The sequence below is a fragment of the Anthonomus grandis genome, chromosome 7 (genome assembly GCF_022605725.1).
Source record: "Anthonomus grandis grandis chromosome 7, icAntGran1.3, whole genome shotgun sequence".
NCBI classification, from domain to species: domain Eukaryota; kingdom Metazoa; phylum Arthropoda; class Insecta; order Coleoptera; family Curculionidae; genus Anthonomus; species Anthonomus grandis.
Genome location: NC_065552.1, coordinates 745,861 through 758,566, shown reverse-complemented (window position 1 = coordinate 758,566; position 12,706 = coordinate 745,861). Strand labels below are relative to the sequence as shown.

The 12,706-nt window shown below is 32.9% G+C and overlaps 3 protein-coding genes across 4 annotated transcripts; 1 reads left to right on the top strand and 2 right to left on the bottom strand.

Moving 5' to 3' along the window:
- Positions 1-256: 256 nt before the first annotated feature.
- On the bottom strand, positions 257-4,527 carry LOC126738606 (RNA-binding region-containing protein 3-like). The gene is made up of 4 exons (XM_050444017.1): positions 3,677-4,527; positions 1,904-2,131; positions 1,420-1,850; positions 257-507 (listed from the first exon to the last, which is right to left on the bottom strand). Exons 1-4 carry the CDS (start codon positions 4,253-4,255, stop codon positions 309-311), a joined length of 1,437 nt encoding a protein of 478 aa, XP_050299974.1. The 5' UTR covers positions 4,256-4,527; the 3' UTR covers positions 257-308.
- Positions 4,528-5,282: 755 nt separating this feature from the next.
- LOC126738607 (enoyl-CoA hydratase domain-containing protein 3, mitochondrial) lies at positions 5,283-6,440 on the top strand. 2 transcript variants are annotated; one of them, XM_050444019.1, is made up of 4 exons: positions 5,283-5,550; positions 5,618-5,739; positions 5,791-5,975; positions 6,028-6,440. In XM_050444019.1, exons 2-4 carry the CDS (start codon positions 5,623-5,625, stop codon positions 6,407-6,409), a joined length of 684 nt encoding a protein of 227 aa, XP_050299976.1. In that variant the 5' UTR covers positions 5,283-5,550; positions 5,618-5,622; the 3' UTR covers positions 6,410-6,440. The 2 variants fall into 2 exon arrangements, with proteins under 2 accessions (XP_050299976.1, XP_050299975.1); XM_050444018.1 differs by having other exon boundaries at positions 5,284-5,550; positions 5,604-5,739.
- Positions 6,424-12,012, bottom strand: LOC126738608 (endocuticle structural glycoprotein SgAbd-3-like). The gene is made up of 2 exons (XM_050444020.1): positions 11,748-12,012; positions 6,424-6,691 (listed from the first exon to the last, which is right to left on the bottom strand). Exons 1-2 carry the CDS (start codon positions 11,944-11,946, stop codon positions 6,492-6,494), a joined length of 399 nt encoding a protein of 132 aa, XP_050299977.1. The 5' UTR covers positions 11,947-12,012; the 3' UTR covers positions 6,424-6,491.
- Between the last annotated feature and the right edge of the window lie 694 nt (positions 12,013-12,706).

Here is a 12,706-nt window from a genome sequence, read left to right as displayed (position 1 = left end):
TCTGTAAAATGTGTGTTTGTCTCTCAAATATTCCATACAAATTGTTAATTGAACGTTTTTTGTACGTCAAAAACTGTTCGAGTTAGAGACAATTATATCGACTAAAGTCCACGAAGTTTTCATTCATTGGCGGACATTTTGTGACCTAACTTGGCAACCAGTTAAAATATTTTCATAATTTCTTTATATTCATATAGAGAAGGTTCTGAGGATAGATTTGAGGGTAAATATTTCACCAAATAGCAAAGAACTAATATAAGAAACTATATACAAACTTTTAATACCATAAATTATTGAAAAAAACAGAATCATTTCTTTTTTCCGGCCTTTCCAAACACCACCACCAACGGTTTATCCTTCAAAATAAATCCGTTGGTCTCTTTTACGGCCCGCTGTGCCTGCTCCACACTGTCCAGAGTGACGAACGCTTGTCCCTTCATCCTGCCCTCCTGCATCAGTCTTATGTTGAACTCGCTGGGTTTTCCTCCATGCATTTCCTCCCTATACCTGCAAGTAACAATCGCTCATTTGTAAAATCTAGCACAAAAATCCGAAAAACTATAGAAGTAATAAATATATATACGAGAATAAAATATATTACCGAATAAATTACAAACTCACATGTTCGATTATTATGCTTAAGCGTAATAACGACAACATACCTATAAGAAGAGTAAAAACCTATTTGGTAAACATTACAAGGCGTACTTTATTAACAAAATAGCAAACTTTATTGACAATAATAAAAAAAGAGTTCAGAGAGCTTTATCAAAACGGTATTAATTTAGCTCTTATTAATGAAACCAGCAAAAACATCTTTTACAGACTACAATGATGATCCAGACATAAGTAATAAAATGAAACCATTATATAGAAAATAGAAAAAAAGTTGAATTTTCATTTATCTCATTTTAATAATTAGAAGAGGATGGGAATAAAGTGATATTTTTCTCGTTTAATTGAACCAATCAGACTCAAAAAACACTATTTCTAGATGATCCAGAGACTATTATTAAAATGAAACCCTGATATAAAAAATAGAGGGAAAAGTTGAATTGTCATTTATATATCCTTGTCTGGATTACACAGTTATGTGTATATATAATTATACAGATATATGTACTAAAATTCCATAGTTTGAAGAGTAACTTATATCACTGTCATTCTTACAATCCAATTTTTATCTCCCGTTAGGTTCAACATATTGTTGTAGCTTTTGTGTAATGTATTAATTTAATTAAAATTAATATTTGTTTTAAATGAGGTACTCACACAAATCTTATGATTCATTGAATTGCTCTAAACTAAATTTGTTAGAGTATAATCCTGTATTTTGTTTTTCTTGACAATAAATTTGACTTGATTTGAGGTATGGTACAAGACCTAGTTTTTATGATTAATGAAGAATTAATTAATTACCTATTAAAGATGTACTCCAGATCCTGTACGACCACCGTTTTAGCGCAATTCTTGATGTACAACTTGTTGGTGGGTTCGCCGGGATTGTAGTTTTTAAACACGGGCATCACCGTTAAATCGGTGATCTGGTTGGCGGCCAGTTCCTCCAAAGAAATGCACGGAAACTCATCTTCGGACGCGTCCCCCGGAACCACCTCTGGATCCGCAGCAATCGACTTATCCACCTCAGTTTCTTTCGCTTTTAATTCAGGACTTTTGGGTTCTTCAGGTTTAACTGATGGCGATTCTTCTAAAGGTTTTGCGATTTCCACCACCTCTAAAAGTACTGCTTTTGGTTCTTCCAGCTTCTCAGATTCAGTTGTTTCGGGTGTCATTAGTTCAGGTTCTGGTAAGACCTTTAACTCGATTTTCTTCGGTGGTTGCACTTGTACCTAAATTGGGAAATAATCACATACAGTTTAAGACATGATTAAAGCATAAATACCATTTCGAAAACATCTTCGGGCTTATCAGCGGCCTTGGCAGGCTCGTCCTTTTGCACTTTCTGCGGTTGTTTGATGAATTTCGGTCTTTTAACGGTCTTTTTTGGTACCACTTGCCTCACCGGAATAATATCGCGGCTCCTCTTGTTTGTCTCTTCGTCACTCTCCAGTTCTGATTCTTCTGAGGATGTTGCCTTCCTTTTTTCTCCAGGTGTTTCTTGAATTGCCACCTACAAAGTATTATCCAAAAAATGCAGCAAAATATTTCAAATATTCTATAAATCTTCCAGAAATGTGCTCAGAATTATTTAAATAATGCATTTGAATTGTGGAATATTAAATGTGTGTATTCAAATTCAAATTTCAAATTCAAATAGTTTATTGTCCAACAAGAAAATTCCCAATTACAAGACAATCGAAATAATTAAAATTAAAACAGTACAAGTTATAAGCACCTTAAATAAGTAGTACAAAAAAAATAATATAAGATCCAATATAGAGTGATAACAAAATTTAAAATTTAAAACAATAGCATAATTGTAAGAATATAAGACACACTAACCAAATGATAACAATCACAGAAAAATAATCAGGTATCATTCAAATTAAGAGAGGAGCACATCCTTTTTTTAAAAACATATTCAGTGCTGCTAAAGATGTCGACATCTATAGCATTCATCTAATTATACTATGTACAAGCACGGCACAGTGGAGCTTTGCTGGACAGATTTGTTAAGTTAAGAGAGGGATAAAATATATGGTGCCTCCTTGTATTGGCAGGAGGAACAAATAGAGGTAGCCTCTCTAAGAGCTCAGAACAATCAATTTTATTATTGCAAAGTTTATATAAAAATATCTGACTAGAGAGAATAGTATTTTGCTTTAGTGACAAATAGTTGAATCTATTCAGCAGGTTCTCCTGTTCTACACCTCTTACTGGATATAGTCCATCCAACTTAACAGAAAGTAACTTTAAGAATCTGCGCTGTACATACTCCAGTCTGGTAACATGAACATCATAGATGGGGAACCACAACATAGAGCCATACATTAATTTAGACTTTACTAATGAATTGTACAATACAGTCAAGCTGGATATATTCTTAAATTGAGAAGTGGACCTTACTATAAACCCGAAGGATTTTAAGGCTGAACTAGTGACCTGTGCTATATGCTGGTTGAATGTGAGCCTCTTATCTACTTCACTGAAGAACAGTCTAGCAACTGAGAACCACTCAATATATATGGGTATAAAATCTCTTCATGAAGAATGGAAATTGTCATTTTTTTACATTTGTCACAGTTTAGGGGTAGTTTATTTCTTTCACACCATTCAAAGACCCTATTCATGTCCTCTTGTAGCTTCAGGCAGTCCAGCATAGTACGAATGATACGAAACAACTTCAGATCATCAGCGAATAAAAGACAGAAACTCTCCATACAATCAACTAAATCATTAATAAATAGATCGAACAGCATTGGGGCGAGGTTACTGCCTTGGGGCGCACCACTCGAAGCCATGTAATACTCAGACCCAAAACCATTAAATACATACTGAAGCCTGCCAGTCAAATATGAGATGAAGAACTCCACCAGACAAGGATGAAATCAAGGATTCGAGAAGTCTGTGTACAGCACATCCAGTGTATTCAATTTTGTATGATTTGATTTCAATATGCAAAAAACAAGCCCCAAATTAAAGCAATAACAGTATACACCTAAAACTTTCCCACCGAAAGGTTCCTGACACATTTTATAAAAAACCCCCTGCTTACCTTTTGAGTCACAACTGGTTGAGCTTGTCCTCCGGGTACCACCACCCGTACAGGTGGCTCGGGCACAGCAAAAGGTGGAGGAAGATTCATTTTGTTCATCAGATGTAACACTTGCGTGTAAAACCGCGGTACAGTAGCCAACGCGTGGGCGATATTATTAATAGTGGGCCTATTCGCTTTCGGGTAGTTATACTTTAAATGTGAGGGTGGTGGCTGGTGAAACCCCACTGAATCGTTAAAGGCGTGAATCTTGTTGATAAAACTCTTAAACAATTTGCCGTCGACGTTGGTGCGTTCGTCTGAGACCCGCTGATTGGTGAGTTGTCCCTGTAGGATGTCGGTTTCTGCAAACTCTACACAGAGTCTACAGTTGAGGATCGTGATCTGGTGCAGTCTGGACATGACGTTTTTGGCCACTTCTTCATTCTCGAATTTCGCATAGACCACCGATTTGGATTTCGCTTTTGATGTTATTATTTTCACTTTGTAGGCCCCGAAGTGTTTTACGAAATCTTCCTTTTGATGGTCGGTCAGCTCTTTGGGGAGATGTTTGATGCGCAAGGTGTCTTTGCACACCATTTTGGATAGCGGAATTTATTGTTTTATATCTTTTCTTAGTTAAAATTAAATTTAATGCTAATAAAATCCACAAAAAACTTTGTTGTTTGCTTTGTTTATATTTGGTTATGTTTTTTAGGTTAGGATGCACATTGCACATTTGACAGTCAGACCACGTTGCCACATTAATTGTCATATAAAATAAATTAAATTAATTAAAAAAATGCTTCAAAACAAAATTGTTTTAAACAAAGTTAAATAAATATTTACAATATTAAAAAGGTCAAATTAAAACTGTCCTGTCCTAAAAACATAATACAACTTACAAATAATGGTGCTAAAACAATCATAAAATGAAACAACAAAATACCTAAACGAAAACGCAACTTACCCACATCAAAACAGTAAAAACATAGAATATAAAAAATAAAAGTTATTAAAACTAATTTAGGTATATCATAAATTATAAAACTAATTAAAAAACATACATAAATATAACTTTAACCTCATTTACAACAAGAAAGAACCCAAAAAACTATATAATTGCCTCAAGGAATCATACCTATATCTTCTTGATTTTATTTGGTAAATGGTTAACAAGTTTTCGTCCATTAATTAATACAAATAATAAATAGTTTATACTCATTTTATGCTGCTCTCCCTATATATTTGTTTTAATCAATGTACTGTATTTTTTTGCTTAATAAACTGTTTACTCATACATTAAATTAAATATTAAATTTAATAAATGTGACAGCATCGCGGAATATTTGGAACAGCTGACATTGATTAATGTCAGTGCAAGGTTGCCACGTCTGGGAAAAAATTCCAATATCTAGGAATTTATTGGACATCCTAGGGATGGAAAAAGAGAATTTAAAAAAAATTGATGTAATAAACTGAAAAGACTATCTTAAAAAAATTATTATTTATAGTTTTTAAACTACCATATAACACGTGGACAGCCAAAAATAATATTTGCTAAATTGAATAATCAGGCTTGTTCCTCTTGGCAACACTGCGACCTTATTAGTTATAGGTTAGGTCAACCATTACATTACTTAATTTAAAATGTAAACAATATTGTTTTATCATTTCATTATCAGTTTATAGTCTATATTTTGTTGTGTAACGTATATTTTTATTTAATTTAGTTGTTTATTAAGCCCTAATCGCTATAAAATGTTCCTAAAAAAAGCATTAATGACCACCAGAAGGATCGGCAGGAGTATGTCCGATTTTCCAAACCCAAACTTAGTAAGGACAGATTTTAAGAATGGAATTAAACAAATTACGATGACCGATCCGAAAACAAGGTAATTCTACTCAAACACGCTTAATTTGCCTTAAAGCTTATAAACGACTGCAGAAATTCCTTATCAGTTGCCATGATGGAAACCCTTATCGAGCATATTAAGAAAGACGAACACAATCCTGAACTGAGGGTGATAGTTTTATCAGGTGAGGGCCCCGCCTTTTCAGGCGGACACAACCTTAAAGAACTTGTAAGTAAAGATCAACTAACCACTATAAATCCTATTTTAATGCCTTCATAGGCCTCAAATAAAACCCAACAAGAGGCCTGCTTCACCTCCGCATATAAATTAATGAACACATTAATAGACAGTCCTGTGCCCATCATAGCAAAAGTGGATGGCATTGCTGCCGCCGCTGGCTGTCAATTAGTAGCCCAATGTGATATCTCAATATGCTCGGACCAAAGTAAATTTTCCACTCCCGGGTACAATATAATCCCTATAATCCTTTAAATTAATTAATATTGTATATTTCAGGGCTAATTTTGGTTTATTTTGCTCGACCCCAGGAGTGGCCCTGGCCCGATCGATAAACAAAATGCCCGCCCTATACATGCTCTTTACCGGTCTGCCAATTTCAGCTGAAGAAGCCAAAAGTTTCGGACTGGTGAGCAAGGTGTATTCTGGTGATCAATTAGATGATGAAGTGGGTGTCATCTGCGAAACCATCAAAGCTAAAAGTAGGGACGTAATAGAGCTGGGTAAAAGGTTTTATTATAAACAAGTGGAGTGCGATGTGAGGAAGGCGTACCAGTTAGGTTGCGAAAAGATGTTGGAGAATTTACAAATCGGGGATTGCCGGGAGGGAATCAGGAGTTTTATTGAGAAAAGGAAGCCCCAGTGGGGAGCAAATAACTAATTAAAACGACAATAAAAATATTAATAATTTATTTGTTCAGTGTATTTTTTCGTGTATAATATATTCATCAAATTCATACAAATTAGCCTGCAAAGGTGCTTCGGGTCTGTGGAGGATGGGCTGCGATGTACTGCAAGGACCTTAAAATGGCCTCGGGAATAGGTGGAGGAGTTGGTAAATCGGCACTTTGGGGCTGAAAACCGTTTTCGTCGGCTACATAATGGACTTCGTGCTGGTATCCCTCGGGATCTATCCAGGAATAGGAACCACTGGCAGTGTTACCTGGTGAATTTTTTTTAATTAGCAATAAATCATAGTAACATATACTCATAAATTAAATATTCACAAATAAATAACTTCATAGATTCTAGCCACTAATCAGAGCATCAAGTCTTGAAACTTCAACTTAAATTTATTCTTTTACAGATCTAAATACTCAATCAGTAATTGGTTCAATTTAATTTAATTTAATATCAATACATCATAGTAACATTTAACATCAATATACCATCAATCACATTATAGTATCACCTAATTTAAACAAAAAAACTATAAAGAATGTGCCACCTAGGAGGGCAAACAGGCCATGTACTCCATTACTGAGTAATAATAATTTATTAGCAGAAAATAAATAATACACAGTTTCCATATAATATTTCTCTACCCAATATTAAATTGGCAAATTCCAGTAACATAAAAATATCCAGTAACAGAAACAACATTCACCCGAATATACATTGAATTAGGTCCACGATCAATATAATTCTCCAATCTGCTAACTATTTGGATATATAGGATATTGTCAATTATCCATTTATTTATTTATTTATTTTTTTTACTGTAGAATATTGATTGGTCTTAATATTATTATAAGAGAGTATGCTAGGGATTTTGCAGAGCTACTTTTTGTCATATGTGCAGCATTTCTTGTGTTTTTGAAATTGCTCGAATTTTCCTTGTAGTAATTGGATTTCAGCATAAATCCAACTACTCATTTAATGTATTAATACAATATAATATTGAATAAATCACTTTCTCTTAAACAGTAGAATAAAACGCATTATTTTAAGTATCCACTTTTATACATATAAGTTACTGTAGGTCCTTTTCTCCACAGACTCAACGAGTGCATAGTAAATCATTTTAAGGGTTATCAATGGTAATAAATTCCTTAATTCATAAAACTTAAATCTTAATTTTCTGGTCTTTTGTATAACATATTTTAAATGCTCTTTCCAGCTTAAGTTTTCATCTTTCATGATTCCCAAGTACTTCAGACCTATTTTTCGTTCTTAATTGTGATTTTTTATGTCAGTGTAACTTCAACAAACAAGGTCCTTTGAACATGTTGCAGGAATATTCTTGGGACATTCGATCTTAGTTGTCCTATATTCTTTTATATTAAAATTGTAATACATCTTTCAATTCACCGTTATATTTCTTGATTTTTGGACTTTTGTTGATAAAATTGCTCTTAACTGGGAGGGTTTTTGAGGTAAAAGAATCTAATTTGCTCTCATATCAAATTGTTGGGTAAAGAATGCTCTTTCTTTGGGTAACACTCCTGTGAGAAAATTCGTATTTTTTCATGGAGAAATTTGCAAGACCCCCTTAACTACCCAAATATTTAATCCTCAACTACGTTTCTACCCTCAAATCAATCCTTAGGAACCCAAGATTATGAGTGTAAAAAAATTATGAAAATAGTCTTAGGGGTCCCCAAGTTACACCCAAAAATGTCCACTAATGACTAAAAATCTTGATGTTGCAATATGTGTTTCAAAACGTCAAATTTGGTGGCTCTTGGACCTTCGTTGATAAAATTACTTATAACTCAAAGAGTTTTTGAGGTACAAGAAACGTTCTCATATCAAATTGTTGAGAAAGAAATGCTTTTTCTTTGGGTAGTACTCCTATAAGAACATTCTTATTATTTCATGAAAAAAATTGCTAGGATAGTGAAATATTGTTAAGAAAATTGGCAAAGAAAGTTGACCCTACCAAAACTGCTTTAACTCCCCAAGTTTTTAACTTGGAACTATGCTTTTACCCTTAAATTAATCTTCAGAAACTTGATTATATGAATGTACAAAAATTATTCAAATATTGCAAGAGGTTCCCAAGTTACACCCATAAATGTCCACTGAGGACTAAAAATCTTGAAGATTGGGAGGCTCTTGGATTTTGACTGATAAAATTGCCTCTAACTCAAAAAGTATTTGAGGTACAAGAAACGTTCTTATATCAAATTGTTGGGAAGGAAATGCTTTTTCTTTGGGTGATACTCCTGTAAAAACATTCTTATTATTTCATGTACAAAATTGCAAGGATAGTGAAAATTTGTTAAGAAAATTGCCCTAACCAAAACTGCCTTAACTACCCAAATATTTAACTTTGAACTACGTTTCTACCCTTAAATTAATCACCAGGAACCCGAGTAAATGAATGTAAAGAAATTTTAAAAATATTATAAGCGGTTGCCAAGTTATACCGAAAAATATCCACTGTTGACTAAAAATTTTGATGTGGCAATGGGTTTTAAAAACCTCAAATTCGGTGGTTCTTGGACCCTTATTGACAAAATTGCCTATAACTCAGAGAGTTTTTGAGGTACAAGAAACGTTCTCATATCAAATTATTGGGTAAGAAATGCTGTTTCTTTAGGTAAGACTCCTGTAAAAATATTCTTATTATTTCATAGAAAAAATTGCAAGAATAGTGAAAATATGTTAGGAAAAATAGCAAAAAAAATGCCTCTACCAAAACTGGTTTAACTATCCACATTTATAACTTGGAAGTACGTTTTTACCCTTAAATGAATCCTCAGGGAACCTACCATATGATTGTAAAAAAAAATTGAAAATATTCTAAGTGGTTCTCAAGTTACACTAAAAAATGTCTATTAATGTCCAAAAATCTTGATGTTGCATTACATAGTAATAGCGCACACACAACATCTTAAATGCCATTGTGCATGTAGTAATTTGCATTAGAATAAGTTCATTAGTTTGTTTAATACCTATTCACTTTGTATTTTTTTAATTGCTGCTAATAAATAAAAATTAAATATGTATCAAAAACCTGAAATTTGCTGTGTCTTGGACCTTAATTATCAAAATTGCCTCTAACTCAAAAAGTATTGAAGGTACAAAAAATGTTCTCATATCCAATTGTTGAAAAAGAAATGGTTTATTTTTGAGTAAGACTCCTTTAAGAATATTCGTATTATTTTATGAAAAAAATTGCGACGATAGTGAAAATTTGTTAAGAAAATAGTCAAAATAAATTGCTCTAACCAAAACTGCTTTAACTACCCAAGTTTTTAACTCTGAACTATGTTTTTTATCCATAAATTAATCCTCAGAGACTTGATTATATGAATCTACAAAAATTATTCAAATATTCCAAGAGGTTCTCAAGTTACACCCAAAAATGTCCAGTGATGACTAAAAATCTTGAAAATTTGGTGGGTCTTGGACCTTCGTTGACAAAACCGCTTATAACTCAGAGAATTTCTGAGGTACAAGAAACGTACTTATATCAAATTGTTTGGTAAGAAATGCGTTTTCTTTAGGTAAGACTCCTGTAAAAATATTCTTATAATTTCATGAAAAAAATTGCTAGGATAGTGAAATATTGTTAAGAAAATTGGCAAAGAAAGTTGACCCTACCAAAACCGCTTTAACTTCCCAAGTTTTTAACTCGGAACTATGTTTTTATCCTGTAATTAATCTTCAGAGACTTGATTATATGAATGTATAAAAAATATTCAAATATTCCAAGAGGTTCCCAAGTTACACCCAAAAATGTCCAGTGATGACTAAAAATCTTAAAGGTTGGAGGGCTCTTGGACCTTGATTGACAAAATTGCCTCCAACTCAAAAAGTATTTAAGATACAAGAAACGTTCTCATATCAAATTGTTGGGAAAGAAATGGTATTTCTTTAGGTAAGACTCCTGTAAAAATATTCTTATTATTTCATGGAAAAATTTGCTAGAATAGTGAAAACATGTTAAGAAAAGTAGCAAAAAAATTGGTCCAACCAAAACTGGTTTAACTATCCAAATTTATAACTCTGAACTACGTTCTTACGTTTAAATTAATCCTAAGGGAACCCACTATATGATTGTAAAAAAAAATTGAAAATATTCTAAGTGGTTCTCAAGTTACACCCAAAAATGTCCACTGATGACTAAAAATCTTGAAAATTTGGTGGGTCTTGGACCTTCGTTGACAAAATTGCTTATAACTCGGAGAGTTTCTGAGGTACAAGAAACGTACTTATATCAAATTGTTTGGTAAGAAATGCTTTTTCTTTAGGTAAGACTCCTGTAAAAAAAGTCTTATAATTTCATAAAAAACTTGCAAGGATAGTGAACATTTGTTAAGAAAATAGGCGAAGAAAATTGACCCTAACAAAACTGCTGTAATTATCCAAGTTTTTAACTCTGAATTATGTTTTTATCCTTAAGTTAATCCCCAGAGACTTTATTATAAAAATGTACAAAAATTATTTAAGTATTCCAAGAGGTTCCCAAGTTACACCCAAAAATGTCCAGTGATGACTAAAAATCTTGAAGGTTGGAGGGCTGTTGGACCTTCATCGACAAAATTGCCTCTAACTCTAAAAGTATTTGAGGTACAAGAAACGTTCTCATATCAAATTGTTGGGAAAGAAATACTCTTTCTTTGGGTAATACTCCTGTAAAAATATTTTTATTATTTCATAAACAAAATTGCAAGGATAGTGAAGATTTGTTAAGAAAATAGGCAAAGAAAATTGACCCTACCAAAATTGCTTTAACTATCCAAGTTTTTAATTCCGAACCATGTTTTTACCCTTTAATTAATTTCCTTGGAGCATAATTGACAAAATCGCCGCTAATTTAGGGAGTATTTGAGTTACAAGACACGTTCTCACATTAAATTGTTGGGAAAGAAACGCTCTTTCTTCAGGTAAGAACATCTTTATTTTTTCATGAAAAAATTTGCAATAAATAATAAAAATGTGCAAATAAAATTGCCCCTACCAAAAATGCTCTAACTACTCAAACCCTTAACCCAAAATCACGTTTCTATCCTCAAATTCATCATCAGAGACTCTTTTATATGAGTGTAAAAAAATTATACCCAAAAATATCCATGTATATGTCTTAAAAACCTTGATTCTATGTTTTTCAAAAAACGTCAAGTTTGGTGGCCTAAAAATGTTATTCTAGGCATATTTCCGTTACTAACTAGATATTTCATTAAATATTCCTTTGGGGATATTGTTAGAACATTAATTCCCTTTTGCCTAACCGACCCCATTAATCCAATAAATATTAACATTCTTACCGGGATAAGGTGATAAATTCTTTAACCCTCCGTGATGTTCCTGGTAAGTCCCATCAGGAGACTGGAAACTGTATTCGTACGAGCCGTCGGGACTGGATCTGGACAAGGCTAAAACCGCCTGCTGCTGTCGATATTCCGGGAAAATACCCCCGAGCACCGCACCACTTAAGGCGACCAAAATGGCGCTTTTCAAAAACATTTTACAACAAAATTATTTTTTTTATATATTAGAAGAAATGTTAGTTTAGAAGTGAACTGATTTATCTCCGGGGCTTAGGAGGGTTTTATATGTTTTAAATCGACCCACCTGATCGTTGTTTTGACTCTTGAAAAATGTCGTAAATTCGTCGTTATGCATAAAAATGCAATTTTTGGCGCCCGTTTTATTTTTTTTTATTCGAATTAACGTGGGAGTTATCATACGAATGTATCGAAATTCCCATTTTCGATTGCTTCTTTTTTTTTTTTGTTTAAATAGATGCAAACGATAAAACTACAAAAGCGTTTGACGAATCGAGTGTGGGTAGGTTTAATCATGTTGGACATGGAAAGTGCATCATCTTCTTCATTTAATATTTTCTTGTTGTTGCTTAAATAGCGTGGCCCATCAGTCTTGTGGATATAATAAATTAGGTTATGTCCATTATTGTACATCAAATATTAATAAAGTAAGAAAAACATTTATAAAGTTCATGATACGCAACAATATTACTCGTTTTGTGAAATACAGCTTTAGATCTATTTTACCATAAAGTTCTCTTTATATGAATCCAAACGAGTGTTAATATTTGGTCCTAAAAATAATGTACATCATATAAATGTTGTATAAACTTATGTCCTATAAACATTATTAAGGGAATGTTAGGGTAGGTGATGTGTCTTAAAAAAATAAAGGAAATTATTAAAAAATCTTATTTTTGACAGTCTATTTCGTTGTATTCAGAAAGCTTATCTTAGAC